The 12809-nt window shown below is 67.4% G+C and overlaps 2 protein-coding genes across 2 annotated transcripts; both read left to right on the top strand.

The window, feature by feature from the left end:
- Positions 1-1636: 1636 nt before the first annotated feature.
- LOC309452839 (serine protease 53-like) lies at positions 1637-6917 on the top strand (the record flags this gene model as incomplete). The annotated part of the gene is made up of 8 exons (XM_082077509.1): positions 1637-1896; positions 2370-2674; positions 3300-3463; positions 4150-4406; positions 5186-5418; positions 5999-6138; positions 6508-6758; positions 6899-6917. 8 exons carry the CDS (start codon positions 1637-1639, stop codon positions 6915-6917), a joined length of 1629 nt encoding a protein of 542 aa, XP_081933635.1.
- A 613-nt stretch (positions 6918-7530) lies between these two features.
- On the top strand, positions 7531-12809 carry LOC309452838 (transforming growth factor beta-1-induced transcript 1 protein-like). The gene is made up of 11 exons (XM_082077508.1): positions 7531-7741; positions 7850-7953; positions 8453-8484; positions 8801-8898; positions 9035-9104; positions 9177-9275; positions 9374-9488; positions 9929-10102; positions 10471-10552; positions 12267-12415; positions 12664-12809. The coding sequence occupies exons 1-11, from the start codon at positions 7729-7731 to the stop codon at positions 12805-12807; spliced, it is 1080 nt and encodes a 359-aa protein (XP_081933634.1). The 5' UTR covers positions 7531-7728; the 3' UTR covers positions 12808-12809.

Genomic DNA, 12809 nt, shown 5'->3' with positions numbered 1-12809 from the left:
GGTCCTTCCCGGACGCCTGGGTCCTTCCCGGACTCCTGGGTCCCCTCCCGGACTCCTGGGTCCTTCCCGGACTCCTGGGTCCCCTCCCGAACGCCTGGGTCCCTCCCGAGCTCCTGGGTCCCCTCCCGAACTCCTGGGTCCCTCCCGAACTCCTGGGTCCCTCTCGAACTCCTGGGTCCTTCCCGAACTCCTGGGTCCCTCCCGAACTCCTGGGTCCCCTCCCGAACTCCTGGGTCCTTCCCGAACTCCTGGGTCCCTCCCGAACTCCTGGGTCCCTCCCGAACTCCTGGGTCCTTCCCGAACTCCTGGGTCCCTCCCGAACTCCTGGGTCCTTCCCGAACTCCTGGGTCCCCTCCCGTACTCCTGGGTCCCCTCCCGAACTCCTGGGTCCTTCCCGAACGCCTGGGTCCCCTCCCGAACGCCTGGGTCCCTCCCGAACACCTGGGTCCCTCCCGAACTCCTGGGTCCTTCCCGGACGCCTGGGTCCCCTCCCGGACGCCTGGGTCCCCTCCCAAACTCCTGGGTCCTTCCCGGACGCCTGGGTCCCCTCCCGAACTCCTGGGTCCCTCCCGAACTCCTGGGTCCCCTCCCGAACTCCTGGGTCCCTCGTTGGGGAGCGGGGGTCGCTCCCAGGTTCTGCCACCGGCATTTTTATGGATTATTTTTCCCCACAGACGCTGGAATTCCAGCTGGGGAGGTTCCCCCAGGTGAGAAACATGCAAATGAGACTCTGCATATTCATGAGCAGGCCCTTGGCTCCTCCCACAGCCATTCCGGGGGGACCCAGGAGTCCTGGGGGACCTAGGAGTTCGGGAGGGGACCCAGGCGTCCGGGAGGGACCCCCATCCCCCACCCTGCTGTCGCAACAACCCCCAGGACAGTTGAAACGGGAGGGGGAGGAACAACGGACCCAGGCATCCGGGGGACCCTCTCCAAAGGGACCCAGGCGTCCGGGAGGGGAACCCAGGTGTCCCGGGGGGGACCCGGGTTTCTGGGGGGATGGACCCAGGAGTCCAGGGGACCCTGCGCTAAGGGGACCCAGGCGTCCGGGAGGGGACCTGGGTGTCCAGGGAGAGGGACCCAGGCGTCCGGGAGGGGGAACCCAGGTGTCCCGGGGGGGAGCCGGGTGTCCAGGGAGAGGGACCCGGGTGTCTGGGGGATGGACCCGGGTGTCTGGGGGGGGATGGACCCGGGTGTCTGGGGGCTGGACCCGGGTGTCTGGGGATGGACCCGGGTGTCTGGGGGATGGACCCGGGTGTCTGGGGGGATGGACCCGGGTGTCTGGGGGGGATGGACCCGGGTGTCTGGGGATGGACCCGGGTGTCTGGGGGGGATGGACCCGGGTGTCTGGGGGCTGGACCCGGGTGTCTGGGGATGGACCCGGGTGTCTGGGGGATGGACCCGGGTGTCTGGGGGGATGGACCCGGGTGTCTGGGGGGGATGGACCCGGGTGTCTGGGGGGATGGACCCGGGTGTCTGGGGGGGATGGACCCGGGTGTCTGGGGGATGGACCCGGGTGTCTGGGGGGATGGACCCGGGTGTCTGGGGGGGATGGACCCGGGTGTCTGGGGGATGGACCCGGGTGTCTGGGGGGATGGACCCGGGTGTCTGGGGGATGGACCCGGGTGTCTGGGGGATGGACCCGGGTGTCTGGGGGCTGGACCCCGGTTTCTGGGGGGCTGGACCCAGGCGTGTGGGGGGAACCCAGGAGCCCGGGGGACTCTCCGCTAAGGGGACCCAGGCGTCCGGGAGGGGGAACCCAGGTGTCCCAGGGGGGACCCGGGTTTCTGGGGGGCTGGACCCAGGAGTCTGGGGGGGCTGGACCCGGCAGCACTTCTGCGGGGGGACCCTGGTGGCCCCCCGGTGGGTCCTGTCGGCCGCTCACTGCTTCATAGGGTGAGTCTGGGGGTTGTGGGGGGGCTGGGGAACCCCCTGGGGCCTTGGGAGAGCCCGGGAACCTCCCTGGGCCACCTAGAGCATCACTGGGCCACCTATAATGGCACCGGGCCCCCTAGAGCCCCCTTGGGCCACCCAGACCCCCGTTGGGCTCCCTAGAACCTCCTTGGGCCACCAGACCCTCTTTGGGCCACCTGGGACCTTATTGGGCTACCTAGAGCATCGCCGGGATCCCTTGAACCCCCTGGAACCACTTGGAACCCCCTTGGGCCACCTAGAACCCGGCTGGGAGCCCTAGAACCTGGTTGGGCCACCCAGAACCCTACTGGGCCACCTGAAACCTTCTTGGGCCACGTAGACCCCTGTTGGGCCCCCCCGAGCCCGTGAACACCCAGACCCCCCCGCTCCCCTCCCCATTGTCACCCTGTCCCTCCTCGCCCCCCTCCCCCATTGTCCCCCCTGTCCCCCCCCAGCCCCTCGGGCCCCCGGGCGGAGCTGCGGGCGTGGCAGGTGGTGGCCGGGCAGCTCCGATTGGCCGATGGCGATGACGTCAGCGATGAGGTCAGCGGGCAGCAGCGGGCGCTGTCGGCCATCTTGGTTCACCCTGGTTTCCGGGGCGTGGCTGGCGGTCACGACCTGGCCCTGCTGCGATTGGCCGAGCCGCTGTGGGCGGGGCCGGGCTCGGGCGTGGCCCCCGTGTGCCTGCCCCGCCCCGGCCACACCCTCCCATACGGCGCCACCTGCTGGGTCACCGGCTGGGGACACGTGGCCGAGAACGGTGAGGGGGACCCGGATGCCTGGGTCCTCTTGGGGGGACACGGCCCCACGGCCCATTGCTCCCATTGTCCCCTGTTCCATTATCCCATTGTCCCCCGTCCCCTGTCCCATTGTCTCATTGTCTCCATTGTCCCCATTGTCCCATTTTCCCCCTGTCCCCATGTCCCCCTGTCCCTATTATCCCATTGTCCCCATTGTCCCCATGTCCCCCCGTCCCCATGTCCCCCCGTCCCCATTGTCCCATTGACCCCATTGTCCCATTGACCCCATTGTCCCATTGTCCCATTTCCCCCGTCCCCATTGTCCCCATTGACCCCATTGTCCCATTGTCCCATTTCCCCCGTCCCCATTGTCCCATTGACCCCATTGTCCCGTTGTCCCATTGTCCCATTGTCCCCATTGTCCCCATTGTCCCATTTCCCCCGTCCCCATTGTCCCATTGACCCCATTGTCCCATTGTCCCATTGTCCCCATTGTCCCCATTGTCCCCATTGTCCCATTTCCCCCGTCCCCATTGTCCTCATTGTCCCCCTGTCCCCATGTCTCCCTGTCCCGTTGTCCCCATTGTCCCCATTATCCCATATCCCATTGTCCCCATTGTCCCCCGTGTCCCCTGTCCCCCGCAGTGTCCCTGCCCGCGGGGTCCCCCCTCCAGCAGGTGGCGCTGTCCCTGCTGAGCCCCCCGACCTGTAACTGCCTGCACGGGACCCTGCGGCGGCGCGAGCTGGAGCGGCCGGCGCGGCGCGGCATGGTGTGCGCGGGCGGCACCGAGGGCCACGGAGCCTGCCAGGTGCCTATAGAGCCACCTATACACCCTATAGACCCTCGGGAGCCTCCCATAGGGATGTGGGGGGCGTGGGGGTTATGGGGGTTCGGGGGCACGGCATGGTGTGTGTGGGCGGACAGGAGGGGCATGCGGCCCGTCAGGGACCTATAGAACACCCTATAGATGCCATAGGATCCATAGGGTCACCTACAGATCTTGTAGAATGTGTAGAGTCCATAGGGGTCTATGGCCCTATGGGGGTCCCAGGCGGACTTGGGGGCGCTGGGGCTGGTCTGTGGGGCTCTATAGAGCTCTATATGGATACACAGGGCTCTATAGGTGTCTATAGGTGCTCTGTACCCCCCAGGCAGACTCGGGGGGGGCCCGTTTTATGTCCGTGGGTCTGTATGTGGTCTCTGTGTGGTCTGTATGGGTCTCCATGGTGCCTTTAAGTGTCTCTATGGTACCTGTGGATGCTCTATGGTGTCTCTATGGGGTTTGTAGACGCTCTATGGTGTCTCCATGGTGTCTCCATGGTGTCTCTATGGGGTTTGTAGACGCTCTATAGTGTCTCCATGGTGTCTCTATGGTGTCTCTCTGGGGTTTGTAGACGCTCTATGGCGTCTCCATGGTGTCTCTATGGTGTCTCTATGGGGTTTGTAGACGCTCTATGGCGTCTCCATGGTGTCTCTATGGCTGTGTCCCCCCAGGCGGACTCGGGGGGCCCGGTTGTGTGTCTGTCCGGCGGTCGGTGGGTCCAGGCCGGGGTCCTGTCGTTCTCGGCGGGTTGTGCCCGCGCGGGGGGTCCGGCCGTAGCCACGGGGCTCCCGGCCCACGCGCGGTGGCTGCGGCGCCACCTCCCGCCTGCCGCCTTCCCGCCCAGCCCCAGGGAGGCGCCCCCTGCTGGGCTGGAGGACGGACTGTGCCTGGGTGAGCTGGGGAACCCTGGACTGGGGGGCACCCAGGGGTTCGGGAGGGACCCAGGGGTTCGGGAGGGGACCCGGGAGTTCGGGAGGGATCCGGGAGTTCAGGAGGGACCCGGGAGTTCGGGAGGGACCCAGGAGTCCGGGAGGGATCCGGGAGTTCAGGAGGGACCCGGGAGTTCGGGAGGGACCCAGGAGTCCGGGAGGGGACCCAGGAGTTCAGGAGGGACCCAGGAGTTCGGGGAGGGACCCAGGAGTTCGGGGGAGGACCCAGGAGTTCGGGAGGGACCCAGGAGTTCAGGAGGGACCCAGGAGTTCAGGGAGGGACCCAGGAGTTCGGGAGGGGACCCAGGAGTTCAGGAGGGACCCAGGAGTTCAGGAGGGACCCAGGAGTTCAGGAGGGGACCCAGGAGTTCGGGAGGGACCCAGGAGTTCAGGAGAGGACCCAGGAGTTCAGGAGAGGACCCAGGAGTTCAGGAGGGACCCAGGAGTTCAGGAGGGGACCCAGGAGTTCGGGAGGGACCCAGGAGTTCAGGAGAGGACCCAGGAGTTCGGGAGGGACCCAGGAGTTCAGGAGAGGACCCAGGAGTTCAGGAGGGACCCAGGAGTTCAGGGGGGACCCAGGAGTTCAGGAGGGACCCAGGAGTTCGGGAGGGACCCAGGCGTCCGGGAGGGGACCCAGGCGTCCGGGAGGGATCCAGGAGTTCAGGAGGGACCCCGATGTCCGGGAGGGACCCAGGAGTTCAGGAGGGACCCAGGCGTCTGGGAGGGACCCAGGCGTCCGGGAGGGACCCCGGCGTCCGGTGAAGCCCGTTTCCCGCAGGGCTCAGGACCCGCAGGGCTGGCAGGTGGTGGCCGCGGGCGGCGCCGCCCACGCGGGGTCGCGGCTGCAGCTCCACGGCGCCTTCGTGGGCGCCGGGCGGGGCCACGACGTGGCGCTGCTGCGGCTGCAGCGCCCCCTGCAGCTCGGGAGGAGCCTGCGCCCGCTCTGCCTGCCCTACGGGGACCACCGGCCGCCCCCGGGGACGCGCTGCTGGACCCTCCTGGGGCCGCGGGGTGAGTGGCGCCGGGCAGCCCGTGTCATCCCCGTCACCCCGTGTCACCCTGTGTCCCCTGCACCCCGGTGTCCCCATCCCCGGTGTCCCCATTTCTGGTGTCACCTCCATCCTTGTTGTCTCCAACCCTGGTGTCACTCTTGGCCCTGATGTCCCCAACCTTGGTGTCGCCAGTTTCAGTGTCACCTCCATCCCTGGTGTTGCCATCTCTTGTGTCCCCCCCGGTGACATCCCCATGTCCCCCGCCATGTCCTCTCATAACCCCCGTGTCCCCCCAAATCCCCATGATCCCCATGTCCCTGTGTCCCCGTGTCCCCCCCTGTCCCCATGTCCCCCGTCCCCATGTCCCCCGTCCCCATGTCCCCTGTCCCCGTGTCCCCCCATATCCCCATGTCCCTGTGTCCCCGTGTCCTCCCACATCCCCATGTTCCCCTGTCCCCATGTCCCCTGTCCCGTGTCCCCCCATATCCCTATGTCCCTTTGTCCCCGTGTCCTCCCACATCCCCATGTCCCCCCGTCCCCATGTCCCCCCGTCCCCCCATGTCCCCCCGTCCCCACGTCCCCTGTCCCGTGTCCCCCAGGCCCCTGGGTCCCCGAGCAGCTGCTCAGCGTGGAGGTGACAATGGCCGAGTCCTGCGGGGACGCTGGGGACCCCGAGGGGACCCCGACCCCCCCTGACACCGTCTGTGTCACCGGCCCCGAGAGCGACAGCGCCTGCCAGGTCCCCAAACGGCCTCCCGGGGTCCCCATGTCCCTTTGGGGGGGGTGGGGGTCCCCATGTCCCTTTTGGGTCCTTTGGGGGGTCCCAAACATCCCTTTTGGGGTCCCCAGATCCCTTTTTGGGGGGTTTTGGGGTCCCAGGGTCCCATTTTGGAGTCCCCGTGTCTCATTCTGGGGTCCCTTTTGGGTGGGTTGGGGTCCTTTTTGGGGTCCCTGGTGTCCTCATGTCCCTTTTTGGGGTCCCTTCTGGGATGTTTTGGGGTCCCTCGGGGTGTCTCCCTTTGGGGGGGGGTGACCCCAGGACACTCCGTCCCCACTTTCGGGGTGTCCTCCCCCCCGCCATGACCCTGACTTTGGGGTGTCCCCGCAGGCGCCGCCGGGGTCCCCCCTGTTCTGCCTGGAGCGGGGGGTCTGGTTCCTGCTGGGGGTGGCCGGCGGGGGGGGCTGCGGGGCCCAGGGCCCCCCCAAGTTCACGGCCGCCCCCCAATACGAGCGCTGGATTCTGGGGGTCACCCGGGAGGCCTATTTCAGCCAGACCCCCCCCGGCCCCCGCGAGGAAGAGGAGGAAGAGGAGGACGGGGGGGACCCCGACATCTGGGGGGACCCCGACAGCTGGGAGGAGCCTGGAGACTGGGGGGACACCCCAACAATGGGGGACCCAGGCGTCCGGGAGAGCCCTGGAACCACGCGGGACCCAGGCGTCCGGGAGAACACCAGTACTACAGGGGACCCAGGAGTCCGGGGAGACCCTGAAATCACAGAGCACCCCAGGACCACTGAGGACCCAGGCATCCGGGGGAACCCAGGCATCCGGGAGGACCACAATGCGACAGGGAACCCCAGGATCACTGAGGACCCAGGTGTCCGGGAGCACCCCAATGCTACAGGGGACCCAGGCATCCGGGGGGACCCAGGCCTCCTGGAGCACCCCAAAGCCAGTGAGGACCCAGGCGTCCGGGGAAACCCCCCTCCCACAGGGGACCCAGGCATCCGGGAGCACCCTGAAACTACAGGGGACCCTGGGGTCCGGGGGGACCCAGGCGTCCGGGGGGACCCCGCCACCTGGCGCCAGGCCCAGCTCCCCGAGGACCCCGACACTTGGGGGGACCCTGAATCCTGGGAGGACCCAGGCATCCGGGAGGGGACCCAGGTGTCCGGGGGGGACCCAGGTGTCCAGGAGGGGACCCAGGTGTCTGGGGGGGACCCAGGTGTCCGGGAATGCTTCGTCCAGGCCTGACCCCCATTTTTTGGGGGGGTTCTGAGCAATAAATTGGGGGTGAACAGAGTCACTGCCTCTTCCTGGGGTCCCAACCCCTGCGCCACACACCTGGGGGGTTTCCAGCCCCATTTTTGGGGTTTCCAGCCCTCGGAGTCCCGGAGTTCGTGAGGGGACCCAGGAGTTCGGGGGGGACCCAGGAACTCGGGAGGGACCCAGGAGTTCAGGCCCCTCCCCGTATCCTGCATCGGGCGGTTCCCGGGTTGGGACCCAGGCGTCCGGGGGGGACCCAGGCGTCCGGCTGCTTCCATACAAGGCCACCAAGGGGCCCGCATGCAGTGACGTCACCCGGGGGGGCCACACCCCATCCCAGCCATGGAGGACCTGGGTAAGGACTGCGTCCGTCTGTCCGTCCGTCCGTCGGTCCTGGGCAGGGGGGGACCTGGACGCCTGGGTCCCTCCTGAACTCCTGGGTCCCCTCACACCCCCTCCCCAGACGCCCTATTGGCTGACCTGGAGATGACGTCACGGCTGGCGCGCCCCCCCTCCCCCCCCGGCGGGGACATCCCCCCACCCCGGCCACCACTCCCCTACGGTCATGTGAGCGACGGGGACACTGGGGACACTGGGGACACTGGGGGACACTGGGAGCACTGGGGACATTTGGGGCACTGGGAGCACTGGGGGACACTGGGGGCACTGGGGACATTGGGGGCACTGGAAGCACTGGGGACACTGGGGACATTGGGGACACTGGGACACTAGGAGTGCTGGGGACACTGGGGGCACTGGGGGCACTGGGGACATTGGGGGCACAGGGGACACTGGGAGCACTGGGGGGCACTGGGGACATTGGGGACACTGGGACACTAGGAGCGCTGGGGACACTGGGAGCACTGGGGACACTGGGAGCACTGGGGGCACTGGGGACATTGGAGGCACTGGGGACATTGCGGGCACAGGGGACACTGGAAGCACTGGGGGACACTGGGGACACTGGGAGCACTGGGGGACACTGGGGACATTGGGGACACTGGGGGCACTGGGGGGTGACGATGTCTCATGTCCCCATTTAACCCCCCAATGTTTCTGTCCCCAGGTGCCGGGGGGGGACACGGAGCAGCTTTACAGGTCTGGGGGGGAACATGGGGACATTGGGGGACAATGGGGACAACGGGGATAATAGAGACAATGGGATAGTGGGGATAATGGGACAATGGGGATAATGGGGATAATGAGGACATGGGGACGTTGGGGACAATGGGGATATGGGGACAATGGGGACAATGGGGACATGGGGACGTTGGGGACAATGGGGATATGGGGACAATGGGGATAATGGGATAATGGGGACAGGGGGATGTTGGGGACAACGGGGATATGGGGACAATGGGGACAATGGGGACACGGGGCCATTGGGGCCATGGGGCCGTGTCCCCTCCCCCAGCTCGGTGTGGAGGCCCCGCCCCCCCCGGGCCCCGCCCACCCTGGGGCAGCTCGAGCGCCTCCTGCAGGACCTGGACGGCACCCAGGGGGGACCCGCAGGTACCGGCACCCCAAAAACTCCCAAATCACCCCCAAATCAGAGCTGAAGTCACCCCAAAGATCCCCCAAATCACCCCCAAACCCTTCAACATCACCCCCCAAATCACTCCCTAAATGGCCCCAAATCCCCCTCCAGCTGAACTCGAGCCCCACGTCTCCCCCACGAAGACCCCAGAGCTCCCACCTCCCCCCAAATCTGGGGCGCAGTGAGTACCTCCCCACCCCCCGACCCCCCAAACCCGCCTTTTTCACCCCAAAACTCCCCCCATGCCCCGCAGAAATGTGGGGGCGCCCCCCTCCTCGGCCATGCAGGAGCTGGACCGTTTGATGGCCTCACTCGCCGACTTCAACCTTCACCCCCCCGGAAGTCCCAGGGGGTTTTGGGGTGTCCCCCCCCACATGACCCCTCCCCACCCATAAGTTTCTTTTGGGGTCATTTCCCCCCCCAGCCCCCCCAAAAATTGGGGGGTCCCAGCGGGGGGAACCTTGAGGAGCTTCTGGTGACATTGGAGCAGGACCTGGCCAATTGGGGAGTCCCCACGCAGGACAAGGGGGTTTGTGGGGGTTGTCGGCGGCCAATCGTGGGCAAGGTAGGTTTGTGGGGTCCCCCTGGGCGGGGGGGGAGCCCAAAGGTGGGGGAGACCCCAAAAAGTTGGGGGTTTTTGTGGGGAACCCCAAAGTTGGGGCTTTTTTGGAGGTACCTTCAATGGGGCCAAGATGGGGATGGCTCTTCATTGAACCCCCAAAATGGGGGGGTCTTTTGGTGAACCCCAAAGTGTGGGGGGTGTTTGGGTACCTCAGCGTGGGGGGGACACTTGGTGAACCCCAACATGGGGGGCTGGTGGGGAACCCCAATGTTGTGGGGAGGGGTCTTGCGGTGAACCCCAAAGTTGGGGCTTCTTTGGAGGCCCCTTCAGTGGGGCCAAGATGGGGATGGTCCCTCATTGAACCCCAACAATGGGGGGTCCTTTGGTGCCCCCTCCAAGTGGGGGTGTCCCCCAGCTGGAGGGTGTCCCTAATGTCCCCCCAGGCTCTGGTGGCTTTGGGGCGCCTCTGGCACCCTGAACATCTGGTGTGTGGCCATTGCGGGGGGGCCCTGGGGGGGTCCCCGTTTCTGGAGCGGGGGGGGGTCCCCTATTGCGCCCCCGACTACGGACGCCTCTTTGCCCCCAAATGCGCCCAGTGCCACCAGCCCGTGCTGCAGGTGACAATGGGGACACGGGGGGTGGGGGGACATGATGGGACATGGAGGGACGTGGGGCCTTATGGGGGGACATGGCGGGATGTGGGGGGACATGGGATCTTATGGGGGGGATATGGGACCTTATGGGGGGACATGGGACCTTATGGGGGGTCATAGGGAGATGTGGGGGTCAGGAGGGGACATGGGAACTTCTGGGGGGATATGGGGGGACATGGAGGGACATGGTGGGATGTGGGGGACATGGGACCTTATGGGGGGTCGGGGGGGACGTGGGACCTTCTGGGGGCCATGGGGGCCGTGGGAGGCCGCGTGGGGACACGGGGTGGCGGGAGCTCCCGGGTGACGTCCCCACGTCCCCGTGTCCCCAGGAGGTGGTGACGGCGCTGGGACACACGTGGCACCCGCAGCACTTCTGCTGCGCCCACTGCGGGAAGGCCCTGGGGGACCAGGGTGGGTGCCCTGTCCCCATGTCCCCCCATCCCCCTGTCCCCACGTCCCCCCCTCCCCAGTGCCCCTGTCCCCACGTCCCCCCCTCCCCAGTGCCCCTGTCCCCACGTCCCCCCATCCCCAGTGCCCCTGTCCCCACGTCCCCCCCTCCCCAGTGCCCCTGTCCCCACGTCCCCCCATCCCCAGTGCCCCTGTCCCCACGTCCCCCCCTCCCCAGTGCCCCTGTCCCCACGTCCCCCCATCCCCAGTGCCCCTGTCCCCACGTCCCCCCCTCCCCAGTGCCCCTGTCCCCACGTCCCCCCATCCCCCAGTGCCCCTGTCCCCATGTCCCCCCATCCCCCTGTCCCCACGTCCCCCCATCCCCAGTGCCCCTGTCCCCACGTCCCCCGCTCCCCAGTGCCCCTGTCCCCACGTCCCCCCATCCCCCAGTGCCCCTGTCCCCACGTCCCCCCCTCCCCAGTGCCCCTGTCCCCACGTCCCCCCCGCTCCCCAGTGCCCCTGTCCCCACGTCCCCCGCTCCCCAGTGCCCCTGTCCCCACGTCCCCATCACAGAATCACAAAATGTCAGGGATTGCCCATGTCCCCCTGTCCCCATGTCCCCATGTCCCCCTGTCCCCATGTCCCATGTCCCCATGTCCCCCTGTCCCCCCATCCCCCAGTGCCCCTGTCCCCATGTCCCCATCACAGAATCACAGAATGCCAGGGATTGCCCATGTCCCCCTGTCCCCATGTCCCATGTCCCCCTGTCCCCTCATCCCCCAGTCCCCCTGTCCCCATGTCCCCATCACCGAATCACCGAATCACAGAATGTCAGGGATTACCCATGTCTCCCTATCCCCATGTCCATGTCCCCATGACCCCTGTCCCCCCGTCCCTCTGTCCCTCTGTCCCCATGTCCCCCCGTCCCCCCGTCCCCATGGCCCTGTGACGTCCCTATGATGCCCTTGTGATGTCCCTGCGCTGTCCCCTCGATCCCATGATGTCCCTCGATGTCCCCCTGCTGATGTCCCCGTGCTGTCCCCTCGATCCCGTGATGTCCCTCGATGTCCCCCCGCTGATGTCCCCGTGCTGTCCCCTCGATCCCGTGATGTCCCTCGATGTCCCCCCGCTGATGTCCCCGCGCTGTCCCCTCGATCCCGTGATGTCCCTCGATGTCCCCCGCTGATGTCCCCGTGGTGTCCCCTCGATCCCGTGATGTCCCTCGATGTCCCCCCGCTGATGTCCCCGCGCTGTCCCCTCGATCCCGTGATGTCCCTCGATGTCCCCCTGCTGATGTCCCCGTGGTGTCCCCTCGATCCCGTGATGTCCCTCGATGTCCCCCCGCTGATGTCCCCGCGCTGTCCCCTCGATCCCATGATGTCCCTCAATGTCCCCCGCTGATGTCCCCGCGCTGTCCCCTCGATCCCGTGATGTCCCCTTCTGTCCCCGCTGATGTCCCCGTGGTGTCCCCTCGATCCCGTGATGTCCCTCGATGTCCCCCGCTGATGTCCCCGTGCTGTCCCCTCGATCCCGTGCTGTCCCTCGATGTCCCCGCTGATGTCCCCGCGCTGTCCCCTCGATCCCGTGATGTCCCTCGATGTCCCCCCGCTGATGTCCCCGTGCTGTCCCCTCGATCCCATGATGTCCCTCGATGTCCCCCCGCTGATGTCCCCGCGCTGTCCCCTCCATCCCGTGATGTCCCCCCGCTGATGTCCCCGCGCTGTCCCCGGTGCCGCAGGGTTCGTGGAGCAGGACGGCCGTCCCTTCTGTCCCCGCGACTTCTCGCTGCTGTTCTCCCCGCGCTGCCCGGGCTGCTCGGCTCCCGTTGTCGCCGAGTTCGTGGCCGCCATGGGGGGGCTGTGGCACCCGCGGTGCTTCGTCTGCCAGGTGACACCCTGGGAACCCCCACCCGTGTCCCCTGGGACACCCCACCCGTGTCCCTGCATCTCTGTGCCCCTGGGGTCCCCCCGGCCCGTGTCTCCTGGTCCTTGGTGTCCCTGGTGTCCCCATGTCTCCATCTCCCCGTGATCCCCGGTGTCCCCATGGGCCCCGGTGTCCCCATGTTCCCTGTGTGTCCCCATCCCTGGTGTCCCACATCCCATGTCCCCGTACCCCTAATGTCCCCACGTCCCCAGGTGTGCTCCTCCCCCTTCCCCAGCGGCACCTTCTTCGAGGACAACGGGCGCCCCGTGTGCGAGCGGCACCGCCGCGTGTCCCCGGTGTCCCCGGTGTCCCCAGCGGCGGCTCCCGGGGTCCCCGCGGCTGAACGTGCACAATAAAA

Source organism: Streptopelia decaocto (genome assembly GCF_964273445.1).
Source record: "Streptopelia decaocto genome assembly, contig: HAP1_SCAFFOLD_633, whole genome shotgun sequence".
In the NCBI taxonomy this organism is placed as follows: domain Eukaryota; kingdom Metazoa; phylum Chordata; class Aves; order Columbiformes; family Columbidae; genus Streptopelia; species Streptopelia decaocto.
Note: the sequence above shows the minus strand (reverse complement) of the source record. Positions and strands in the feature narration are given on the sequence as shown.